The sequence below is a fragment of the Poecilia reticulata genome, chromosome 23 (genome assembly GCF_904066995.2).
Source record: "Poecilia reticulata chromosome 23, P_reticulata-male-v2, whole genome shotgun sequence".
Lineage (NCBI taxonomy): Eukaryota > Metazoa > Chordata > Actinopteri > Cyprinodontiformes > Poeciliidae > Poecilia > Poecilia reticulata.
This window is the reverse complement of record NC_088852.1, coordinates 4,368,368-4,380,427: the sequence shown is the minus strand read 5'-3', so window position 1 is coordinate 4,380,427 and position 12,060 is coordinate 4,368,368. Positions and strand designations below refer to the sequence as shown.

The 12,060-nt window shown below is 40.7% G+C and overlaps 2 protein-coding genes across 4 annotated transcripts; both read right to left on the bottom strand.

Annotated features, from left to right (window-relative positions):
* Positions 1–822: 822 nt before the first annotated feature.
* LOC103459299 (protein mono-ADP-ribosyltransferase TIPARP-like) lies at positions 823–4,067 on the bottom strand. Its single transcript, XM_081603897.1, has 4 exons — positions 3,046–4,067; positions 2,806–2,974; positions 1,578–2,119; positions 823–1,489 (listed from the first exon to the last, which is right to left on the bottom strand). The coding sequence occupies exons 1-4, from the start codon at positions 3,876–3,878 to the stop codon at positions 1,051–1,053; spliced, it is 1,983 nt and encodes a 660-aa protein (XP_081460023.1). The 5' UTR covers positions 3,879–4,067; the 3' UTR covers positions 823–1,050.
* A 1,038-nt stretch (positions 4,068–5,105) lies between these two features.
* Positions 5,106–7,957, bottom strand: trim35-14 (tripartite motif containing 35-14). 3 transcript variants are annotated; one of them, XM_008400399.3, is made up of 7 exons: positions 7,834–7,957; positions 7,265–7,715; positions 7,074–7,169; positions 6,434–6,664; positions 6,325–6,347; positions 6,117–6,235; positions 5,106–6,003 (listed from the first exon to the last, which is right to left on the bottom strand). In XM_008400399.3, the coding sequence occupies exons 2-7, from the start codon at positions 7,688–7,690 to the stop codon at positions 5,459–5,461; spliced, it is 1,440 nt and encodes a 479-aa protein (XP_008398621.2). In that variant the 5' UTR covers positions 7,691–7,715; positions 7,834–7,957; the 3' UTR covers positions 5,106–5,458. The 3 variants fall into 3 exon arrangements, with proteins under 3 accessions (XP_008398621.2, XP_081460336.1, XP_008398619.2); XM_081604210.1 differs by having other exon boundaries at positions 7,891–7,928; XM_008400397.3 differs by having other exon boundaries at positions 7,265–7,948.
* Between the last annotated feature and the right edge of the window lie 4,103 nt (positions 7,958–12,060).

Genomic DNA, 12,060 nt, shown 5'->3' with positions numbered 1-12,060 from the left:
GTGATTTTCTTTGTTTGTTTTTTGTATTCATTAGAAAAGCCAAACAGAAGTTAAATGGAAATTTGTTCTGCCCATATATAACTTCTCTCTACATGGTAGTCTGCCATGTGTAGGTGCCTCATTTTTCTTTCTTTTTCTTCTATAAGACGTGCAGAAGTAAGAATTTCACATAAATCCACAAACGTTATTGAAACACTACACATACGGGCTCAAATATATTCATACATCTGTACTTCATATGCGACCGCTCTGCTCAGCAGAATTTTACATTTACTTTAAGCTGCTAATTAGCCAAGACTAATTTAGCTAATATCATTGGGGTGTGCAGTTATATTTGAGCATATATTTACAGTTTTAACTGTGGATCAGAGAAGACTTAATAAGAAGTTCAAACCTTTAATTCTTTGTTTTAAAAAAATGTTAGGTTTATGTTTTATTATCCTCTCCTGAAATAATGTCTCAAATGGCCCACTGGAGCTCTCCACCTGTTACACTCCTCATGTGCTACACAGTTTGTTACAAATGTTTCAAAAAATCACTTTTGTCTGAACTCTAAATGGCAGATTGTGCAATAAACCGTTGAAGAATTTAGATTCCCATAAAAATTTACAAATCATGTTTCTCTGTTCCTGCAAAGTGAGTTTAGTGAAACACTTCCCAGTCTGAAATATTTGACAAACGCAGTCAGATATACGCTTTTATTAGAACCAGTACAAATATTACATTTGCTCAACTCCTGTTTTTTATATTTAATTATGTGTGAAAAAGAATTTTATTGACTGAAAACTATTTTCATAAACGTTTCAATTTGATTCTGGGGAAAATGAAAAGGGAACTCAAAAGTGCTTATTTCCACTGATGTACGGTCTTTTAAAGAAGATAAAATAAAGAACTTGTAAAAACAAATCAACGGTTTCTACAGATGCTTTTTGGTGAAAACTTCATTGCAGAACTGTGTACTTTACGTTAACCAGAACATTTTCTAACATTCCTAAATGCTGCATATTATCATGAACACTTTCTGACAGACTATTTCTGATTTAATTCTCATCAGTCGTGAATATTAATCTCTTGAGATAACTTTTTGTACTTGATCAGGTAGTATGGGTAGCACTGGCAGCTGTCAAACACTATAAACATCTGAGGGTTTGGCTTGTTGTCGACGCAGGCATCGTAGAGACTGACCTTGGCGCTGGGCGGTCGCCGGTAGTTGTGTTTCCCTAAGCAAACTCTTCCCACCAGGACTTTGGCCAGAAACATGCAACCAACCTCATTGGACTCGTTTGCTTCTGTGTACTCGTGGGACATGAGCGCGTTGGTAGCAAAGTACGAGCCGAACCCGTGAGAGTGTCCGTTGAGGCCGGCCACCCGGGGGTCAAAGCCGTGGAGGCAGATGCTCTCTGAGGCGACCTTTGTGGTCCCGTGGAAGAGATGTCTCTCCAGAGGTCCCTCGGCTTCGCTGTGGTGTTTCTGCATGTGTGTTTTCTGCCTGTGACGACAACGCAGGTTTGTAATTTTTTAATTTAAATATTAATTGAGTTTTTGTGTTGCAATTCTTTAAATAATAAGGCCACAACCTTTGGTACTTGTCCCAGTGCAGCAGGTTCTGGATCTGCTGGATGCTGATGATGTCGACCTTGGTCTCTGGCAGGTTTTTGTGGAAGAATCTTTTGATGCTCCGGGATGCCTGAGTTCTGGCCGGAATATCAACCAGGAGGTAATCCTCCTCTGAGCCCGGAAGCCAGACCGGAGGGTACCAGGAGCTGAACTCCTGCAGAGGATCTACGCTGAAGTTAGCCGCAGCAGCGTTGGGCTCACAATTAGTAAAGTCGGACGGGATTCCAGTCCTAAAAGCAAGAAGACATTTAGAAAATATAAATATGTCTAACAAAGATGCAACAGACGGAAAGGGAAAGATCCAGAATACAAACTTTAGGTGAGGATACATGGACTCTGGTGAGCGGTAGGCAGGTCTGCAACAAATTTGTCTTTGGAAGCCGGTGCTGATTCTGGTCTGGGTCATACTGGTGAAGTCCACCTCGTACTTCTGCTTACCGATGCTGAAGGAACATTTTAGCTCCTTTTCACTCATCTTTTTCAGGAGAAGGGCAGACAAATCCTAGAAAGGGATGAACATGAGCGTACTTGGAGTTCAGTAAATCACACAGCGACGGGGAAATTAAGCTGCAAGTTGAAAGCTGTAAGTCAAAACCGGAGCAGGTCAGTGGTGAAAATCTACAGCAGAAAAACCCGATGCTATGCTTTAAGGGTAAGAGGGTCCAATCATATCAGGGCTTTCAGCAGCAGTTGGATTACAACATGACATCCCTCAGGGTTTTCAGGATATAACTGCTCCTGGTGCAATTTTTTTAAAGTATGTTTCTTTTCATTTTCTTGTTGAGGACTTTCAAATTTATATCCCTCTGAAAGTGAATAAAATTGCATTCAAAATCTTGAAAAACTGACTTTAAAGACAAATACTGAATGGAAATTAATGTCACAATCTTCAGGAAACCCATCTTGTAACTTGAGTGGTTAGTGTCCTTCTAACCTTATGCTGTAGCTCCTTTAATGAGGATTTCACCTTCCAAAGTGGGTTCCTAATATTGATCAATCCACAAATCGTCACTTCAACTACAGTAAACTGTGATAAATACATGCATATTTTACAAGTTACACATAACTTGTAAAATAAAAGTCATTCCCAGCTCCAAGTTTCGACTCCAGAGGTAAATGAATGACCGCTCAACCCTGTTTCCCTGCAAACTTAAACCAAAGGAGAATTAATAAAACAAATAAAGTTACCGCGCTGTACTCTTTGAAGTTCATGCCCTCACACCAGTAGATTTTGCTCTTGCTTGGAAAGTGAGGGTTTGTTTCTACGCTCTCTGAGTTAGTAAGTCGCCTGACTGCATCATACTCTGAGAGATCGTCCAGCTCCATTGTTTCAAAGTCCAGGACCTGGCATGTTTGCCTAAAAGCAATTACATTCATTAGAATCCATAAATTGATGTCTTAATTATTGGTAGTTGAACTAAAACTCACTTGTCTATGAGGGTAACGTCGCTCTGTTCAGCACAACAGTAGCTCCTCTCCAGTAAGACCTGAGCGCGAGGTGAGAGGTCGATCCATTGGTGGGTCTTTATCGACCACAGCTGCCAGTGGAATGGGTAAGGTGTGTGGTGCATCTTACACCTTTTCCCTGCATCACATGCACCCAGAAGGAAGTTGTCGCAGATGCGGACGTCAGGGGAGACCTTTGTGTGAAACGATAAGAGATCAGGTCTCTTGGGTTCAACATCTCGGTCACCGGAAACGCTTGTAGGTGGTTGGATAGCATGTGGGGGCTTTATGGTTGCAATGGTGCCAGGCTGATATCCCTGTGGAGAATGAGTGATGAGGAGAGGCAGTGACACTGAAATCGGGTTGACGAGACTCTGGTTTGATTGATTTGTGTGGGGCGGCGTTGGCAGGCAGCTGTGGGAGACAGTCAGCAGCACACAGGAGGTGTTCTGGATCTGCAGCTGAAGGCTGGAGGTTTCTGCCACACTGGATGAGTTTTCTCTCTCACAGGAAGCGGTGATGTCCCCCTGCTTCACAGGAAGAGGTGTTAAGTTGATACTGATGCCGTAAGGTTTGACCGTCCAGGTGACGCCGACTTTCAGGGATCTCAGGGCGTCCCACACCGGGAAGCTGGTGTTGGTATCAGCAGGCACTTCCAAGAGGAGAAGGGATGAATTGAGCAATATGGCTTTGGGACTGTCAGATGGGCCCTTTGGGGCTTTGGGTGCCAACTTTCTTTTTTTTCTTCTCCCACTTGAAACATCAGACATCTTTGACTTCCTATTTGACATTGGAGAAAATAATTTTGGACACATTGGAATAAACAGCAGAAATAGTTAAAAGATGAGAAGAATAATTTAGGAAGAGCTCTTGGATAAACATAAAAGACATTTTATCTTGTTTGCAGTGAATGACTTCGAGTTAGCTCTTGAAAACATACAAAGGTAGCATCAGCAAAATAAATGTATTAGCTGAACTAATTTCCAATTAAGCTAATAGCTACAATGTAGCACGAGCTTTGTTACTGGAGCTAGCTAAATAAAATACAAACGCGGTAATAATTAATTAACCTACCGTTAGTATCTTATCGTGGATGAAATATTGAGGAGTCAACTGTCTCTGTAAAGAGAAAACAAGATTTCAAGACCGAAGTTTTTATTGTTGAAAAGTGAAGGTAAGTTTCCAGAAGGTTAATGACGACGACCTTTATTCTAATCAGGCGGGTATGGAGAAACTTTATTACAAAAAAAGACGTAAAATAAACAAGTCTACAAAATAATACGAAACTAATGCTCATGCAATGTTTAAATATTTAAAGACATAATTGTCAATAAATTATAGTGTAGTTGTTACCTGAAATGTGCAGGGGTTTTTCCCACTATGTGTATTAATTTGACAGCCAATTAAAGAAATCCGCCCTCTTTTTAAAGGAGGAAAAATGGAAATTACTTTCAGAGCGTTCTGGTAATTTAATTTTTCAGTACGTCTAATGAAAAACAACAACAAAATAACAAGTAGTGGGTTTGTTTTTGTTTCAAATTGTAAAGTAAAACATGGAAGTACACGTTGTTTTTCTTTTTTGTGTTATCAAACTGTTGGGAAGACATTTAAATTCATTTTGAGTGTGGTTTTTAGAGTTGAAATCATAATAAAAACACAAAATTGACGGCAAAAAGTAATTTAATATTATAGACTCTTAAAACCTCAGCTTGTACAGCGGAGATTTTTATATTTATATAAGAAACAGCGCCTCCTACTGACAGATTGCATGACTGCCATATAATTTAGGTCACTGCCTGGGATACATGTTTTTTAAAAGGCCCATTTTTATTTTAAATGTGATTATTTTTATTATATAAAAAATAAAATAAAAAAATATTTAAAATTCTATTTATTATTAAATTTGGACACAGAGTAGGTAAATGACTTGCATTTTATTTTAGTGTTAGTTATTATAAAGTAAAAAAATTCCAACCTTCTTCATAATATTTACTAACTTTGTTCAGTTTTCCATTAAAAAGTAAATACAACATCAAATAAAATATTATTTTAAGAATTTTATTGATAAATATATGATTAGCATTTGTAAATAAAGTTCGATTGGCATTAACACAAACCCAAACATGATTATGCAGCCCATATGACTAACAGTAGCATAATTACATTTCAGTCATACATACGTGAACTGCAATCTTTCAGGTTATTTATTTGCACATGAATATACACAATCACCATCGTTAGAAAGAGAAATCCAAATCATCATTTAAAAAAAAAAAAAACTCTGTTACGAAATTAGTTTTTTGAGTAAATTTACCCTGAAAACATTAAACTGAAGGTCAGAGAGTTCAGATCAACAAAAGTTAGAGTTAAAGAAACTGTCACCTAAGTTGAAATCTTAACAAAAATCAGCAAGTTTCAGGAAAACATCCACTGGTTCAACCGTCAAAGGGCACTTCTGACAGCCTACCCAGAGGTAGGGGAACACCGCCTCAGTGATGGTGTGTTTGAAGGTGTAGATATGCGTGTTGTTATGCGGGTCATAGAACGACACTTTGCCCTTTTCACAATCCAGCTGCACTCTGATCCTCTGCGGATTTCTTTTCAGACTCAGCCGAGTCAAAGGAGAAGTACCGGCAAAGTACATCTTGTGGTAAAAGTACACACACAGGTAGCCGTTGTTCAGGACCGAAGACACTTTCTCCTTCCTTCTGATGGACTGCTTCGCCACGCCGACGACCCACGCCGTGTTCTCTCCCACGTTCACCTCCCAGGCGTGCTTCCCCGAGGTCAGGCCGTCCCGGCCCAGAACGGCCGTGTCAGGGTCGAACCTCTCCGGATTGTTGGGCAGCCTCTGCTTCTCATCGCTGTCGTGGACTGTGGTGAGGTCATCTGACAGGACAAGCCATGGGGCCGCCGTGTTGGGATCCAGAGTGACTGGAGCTGACGAGAACATGGCAGAGTTCAGGTAAAACAGTCCCCCATCAGGAATATATCCAAAGGTAGCTGCTTTTCCAAGAGTGTCAGAATGTTTTAACACATCTGAATAGACTCACTGTATTTGGCGATTTTATGCATCTTCTCCCACACCTGGAATGTTAAAGAGCCGACGTATTTGGCCACGTCTATTAGTGCAGCTGGAGCCATGACTGACTCTGCTACTGGAACGTTTGCCCTGCAAAAGGTAGAATTAGGGTTTTTTTTATGCGAATGAAGTGCAATAACAGAATGGAAAACATTTAAACAGAAAATGTTTCTTTTTACCTTGCAAGTGTACTTTTGCATTTCTGAAAAAAAAAAAAGAAGTCATTTAGGATTTGAAAGCAATGTGCATGCATGCCTGCACACCTGTTGTTATGGTAAACTAGCTTACATGAAGGACAGACAGGTCCTCCAGAGCCATCTCCTCCTCCAAACCTCTGATAGTTTCAGACATGGACGATATGCTTCTCTCGATTTCCTCCATCATCTGCCTCATCTGTCCCGTCTTCTGCTCCTCCTCCCTCCGCAGCGTCTCCATCCGGGATTCCTCCTCCACACGAAGGAAGTTGTGGAGTTTTTCAAACTCCTCGTGAGTCCGTCTTTCCACGAATCGAGCCTGAGCCTGAAGGAAAATATTCTTTCACTACAGCGGCACAAGTACTTTAAAAAGTTTTTTTTACATTTTCACACTACAACCACAAGCTTCACAGTAATTTGGGCTTCTATATAGATTTGGATTTTTTGCTTTTCAAAAAAATCTGAAATATCTGTTCAAATCCAGTTAGCCTGTCGCCAGTACAAACTTTTTTTGTTTTTTATCAAAAGTCACCTACTGAGTAGAAATCTGACTGCTGAGGACGAGTTGCAAGAAGTGGTTGTTTAAAGAAACCCATTGGTAATGGATATATGCAAAACTTTACATGGAGGAAAACTAAGAATGTGTCATAAACACACCATCTGTAGGGTGAAACATGGTGGTGGCAGCATCATGCTGAGAGAATATCTTCGGCTGGGAAGACAAGGTACTGCACCTGAATGTGTGTGACTGCATCCTCGCAGTTTTTCTTCATTTTGTCAAATGCTTCCCTCCTCTCCTGCAGCGAGCTAATAGCCGACTTCATTTTCTCCTGCATGAATAATTAAAATTGAAGCTTCTAATGCATAAGACCTTATAACATTAGGAGGGAACATGTTTGCAGTAGAACCTAAAGCCAGGATTTACCTTCACATCCAGAACTGCTTCGCTGATGGGACAGCAGTCGTGCTGCTTGTGTTTTCTTGAGGTGTGGCAAACCACACAGATGGGCTCTTTGTCCAACAAGCAATACAGCTTGAGCTTCTCGTTGTGGGCAGGACACATCTCTCCTGGATCGCAGTACAGCTCCCCTCCCGGCTCCTCCACAGGGAGGCTCTCCTCCTGCACACACGACTCACACAGGTTCTTCAGGGTCAGACTGGGCACGGGGTCGTCCAGGCTCTGGGTTCTGCACAGCGGGCAGTCCCGTCTTCGCCCCCTTCCGGTCCAGTACTGTTGCAGGCAGGGAGCACAGAAGCTGTGGGTGCACTTGAGGACCACCGGGTCCCTGAAGATGGCGCAGCATATGGGACAGGTCAGGTCCTCCTCGGGCAGAGACAGCCTGCCTGCCATTCTGACTCTTCACTCCTTGTTTACCCTGAAAGTGAAAGTGGGGCAAAGTGATCAGACACAGGAGAGCCAGAGGCAGCAGCTGCAGACTGTGAGCTGTCTGCAGGGAGGAGAGGTGAAGCTACGTCAGAGGCAGAAGCCCTTACAGAGCAAATGAAGATTCACAAACAGGCAAAAGCAAATCAAAAAGAAGAAAAACTGACAGAAGTACGAGTCTGACTGTAAACACTTCCTGCTTCCTGTTGTGCTGAGTCACCCCAGAAGGTGGAGTCAGATAGAGAGAGGAGCCAGTTTAACCCTTTACTGCCTTCTCTCATTCTATTCAGCCTCAGCAGGAAAAAATGAAGCACCTAGAAGCTGATCTTACATTCACTACCTCAGGGTTTTCGCATAATCTTGGAAAATATGGAATTTAATGTATGTCCATGTCCTTCCTTTTTATTTGATTTCTCCAATCTTGTTTCCATCTTTGCTTTTAACCTTTCAGCCTCTTGGTTTTCCAAGTTTCTTGTTTAAAACAAAAATTCAAAAAACAGTTACCTGAAATGTAAAATATTGTGTGCATTTTAAAAAATAGTCTGAAATTTTAAACATGGAAAATATGTAGGCGGTGACAAGCAGAACGTTCTCAGCTTTTAGCAATCAAATCGTGCCGTAAAGAGGGGAGATTCAGCGTGAGCTTAAGTCACACGGCTGTTTTCCCACCTGCTTTGTCCCCCTGATGGTCATGGGAAGGTTGAAGTCTAACTCCAGCTGTCACCCGGTAAAAGGGCGGCGACCTCTGGACGCAACTCGTCAGTCGGTCACAGAGTTGTCAGGGAGACGGAAAACGAACTGCGTGCCAGGCATGGATTGGTTACTGGGATGAAGAGATACAGGAAACGTTTCAGCTTTTTGTCATGCTGTTTCTAAACTCATTTTAATGAGATGCCAGGAAAAGTGAGTTTAATTCACAGGAATTCCCCCCAACTCTACACACTGTTTGTCAGCTGGCTGAAAGAAGGCTTTTACATTCTCACTTTGCTTATCAGACGACCACAAATTTCAGGTTTCCTGAAACACTGCAAGATTTTTACCTTATTCTAGACTAGATCATTCTGCCATGACATTCTGATACCAGCCTGTTAATATTTGTTTTAGACTTTTGAAGGAAAACTGCTAGCAGGAAAGACATGTAGGCATGAAGAGTAAAAAACAGCAAAAATCCAAACATTTTAGACTGTGCATGTACTCTGTGTCTTTCCCTGCTGATATCATTACTGCAACAATGGAGCATAAGTAACTGCTACCACTTTACAATCAGACTCTCCTTATAAATAATGCATGATAAATAATTCATGATTTTGTTACTGAATAAACTGTCGAGACATTAAAACAAAAAAGTCGTTAATAGATTCCGGTGAAGCTTTCTACAGGTATGGAGAGAGCAGAAGTATCTTCTGAACGTAACGTCGTAACTTCCTCTGACTTTACGAAGAATGATTCTTCATAAAATGAGCATCGTCACGCAACAACAGTGTCTTCAGTCAGAAGCTTTTTCAGACTTGCTGTAACACTGACTGGTATTCTTCCCACCTACAGCCAACCAACACCATCTCGTGACTCTCTGAAGAAACTTGTAAAATTTGAGTAAAAATGTTTACTTTTCTCTTATTATTAATAATATGTTAATGAATATTGTAGCTATAACTGTCTTCTCATGTCACTGGGAAGGCTTTAGTCCCTTTTCACTTCTGTCTCCCTCATCCTCCAAATAATACTCTCTAGCTCCATTTTAATGGTCGATAGTCTTTACAACTTCAGCGATTACTGGTTTAGTGCTTAGAAGAAACATCCTGTTATAAATTGGTACCAAATAGCTTTGTGTAGTTATTAAAGCCTGATAAATCTCCGAGCTGAATGTGTTTGTCTTTATTTTTCATTTTCTCAGGTAGGAGTCCAGTTTAACTTCCCCCATCCATCAGTGACGGCAGGAGGAACTCCGTCTGATTGCCACCGTCACTGAGTTGAGGCCTGATGAACCTGCTGTGCTGCGTTCCCGTTTCCCCTCTCAGGCGTCTGATTAGCGCCGCTCACTCCTCACCAGGTAAGCCCCACAATCACTTGAGCTACAGTGAGCGGTCTGACAGCGAATATGTGCCAACATTTGCCGAAATATAAGAGCCGGCTTTGAGTTTTAGAGGTTCGACAGCGGTCTGGCAGAATGAGTAGCAGGATAAATCTGAGGTGTAAATAATTTATTCAGGCTCGATGTGATTTAAACAGTCGTGATACTGAATTTTTTTTTGCAGTTCAGATGCTTCATTTCTCACTTTATGTTTGATTCAGCATGTCCAGAGCAATAGAAACCTACTGGATGACAAAGTTAATTATTTACTGTAATCCATCAAAAAATAAGTGGTGATTTGAAACCACAAGAACCACAAAGCATAGCAATGAATAGATAGCAAATTTTGGTGTTTTGTTGCTATTTTTTATGTGAAATTTAGATCCAAATGTGCAGACCATGATTGTCTGATTAGATTTATAACCTACCTTTTCCCTTAAACTTGTCTCTGATGGAGCTCTCTTTGCCTCAAAGTAAAACTCTGCCTCACGTTCAGCTCATCAGAAGTTCTGCTAACTATGCTCTGTTGGTTCAGTTGGCGATGATGGGAAATATGTGGTTTTTGGACTTGAAACAAGCAGCACAGATGGCTTGTTTGTCACCGTACAGGAGAGTTTGATTTTTGCAGCAGATGTTCTGCTTCCTGTTCTCCCTCCAAGTATGATTTTTTATTTATTTTTTGCTTTTGAGACAGACTGAGCTTAACTTCAGCTGGCCACTATAAAACTGGTAACTTTATTGGTAGACTGTATACGATTTGGATGCGACAAGCACACTGCGATGTCTTTACAAGCCTATTTGCATTATCGCATGCAGATGACTGAAAACTTTACCAAATCCTTTATTACATGTAGTAAAATAAGCTTATAGTTATATTTATGAGCCATATGTCAAGTACAACATGAGATTTTCTCTGATGTGTGTCCTGGAAAGAAACCTGTTAAAACTTTAGACTGGATTTAAATGACCTAGTCAAAGTCCAGACTTACTTTTAATCAATAAACTGCATTGAAAGTGATCATTTACAGACAATATGCATCCGATCTGATTCAGCCGTCTTGCAAGAAACGATAGGAAGAAGTTTCAGTCTAGATGTAAATAACATTCGGCTTTCGTCACCACTTTGTTTTGATCTATGACATTTTTCCTCTTTTGTTTGTGGTCAAAAGAAAAAAGATTCAAGGAGTACGACTAATTAGTTGTACAAACTGTTGTAAGCATTTAACACCACTAGGTGTCAGAATGTTCTCACTAGTGGCAAAAGCAACAAACAGTGAGAAAGAGAAGATTATGTTGCTGAAGTTATTTGAAGGATTTATGCTGAGGGCTTCTTAATAGCTCGAGGTGAAGGTAAATATGGAGAGATGCAATCTTCACCTCTTATCTGAACTTGCTTTAAAAAAGCATCTGCATCACCTCAGGATGAAGCTCTTAAACCCTCACATTTATCCGGAGGTCAAACTTCTTCTACCCAGTAAATTGGTTGTCAGCTGGTTTGACCTGCGCTAATAGTGATTCATTATTGCCTACGCCGAGCCGCAGAGGTCCGTCTCAGTTGTGGGGAGTGGGTGAGCCGGGCTGTGAGCGTAGGGGATGGCCGTGTCAATCTCTCTGCGTCTAATGAGGACAGGCAGGAAAACAAACAAGACGGACAACCTGTGTGAGACCTGCCTCTCCGCCTCAAGGTCCACAGCAAGTGAGCTGCTAATCTCCTCATTTCAGCTAAAAAAAAGGCAAATTTTCAAAGTCAAAACACTTTAATCTTTTAGATTTGTGTCAACATGGTATCTCAGTCCTGCACATTTAGATTTCCTCTCATTTTAATAAATAAATAAAATAAATCAGCTTTTGTAATTCCTTCAGTGGCCTCTTGGGGGCACCAGGTAACCTTGTTTCTCTAACTAAATATTATTTACTTTATAGCAACATAATCAACTCCAGCCAACTTAAAAACATACTCATTCAATTACATCTAGTTTTTTCTAAGAATATGTTTTGATTGAAAGTTTTCTCCAGATTATTTTTATCCGCTCTAAGCTAACTGTTTCCTGTTTATACCATCTGCTCACATTCGACAGCACAGCTACTGATTGGTTAACACCAGGTGCGTCTAGATGAAAGCGTTATATGTCAGGCAGAATAAATAAAGCAGAGCTAAGGAAGGTAAGGAAAAGAAATATAGGAAGAGTTTCATACCACCCTGGGCTATTGCCTTATTGTTTTCGCCTGCCTCGCGTTTCTGTGCTTACATTAATAAATGTCTTGG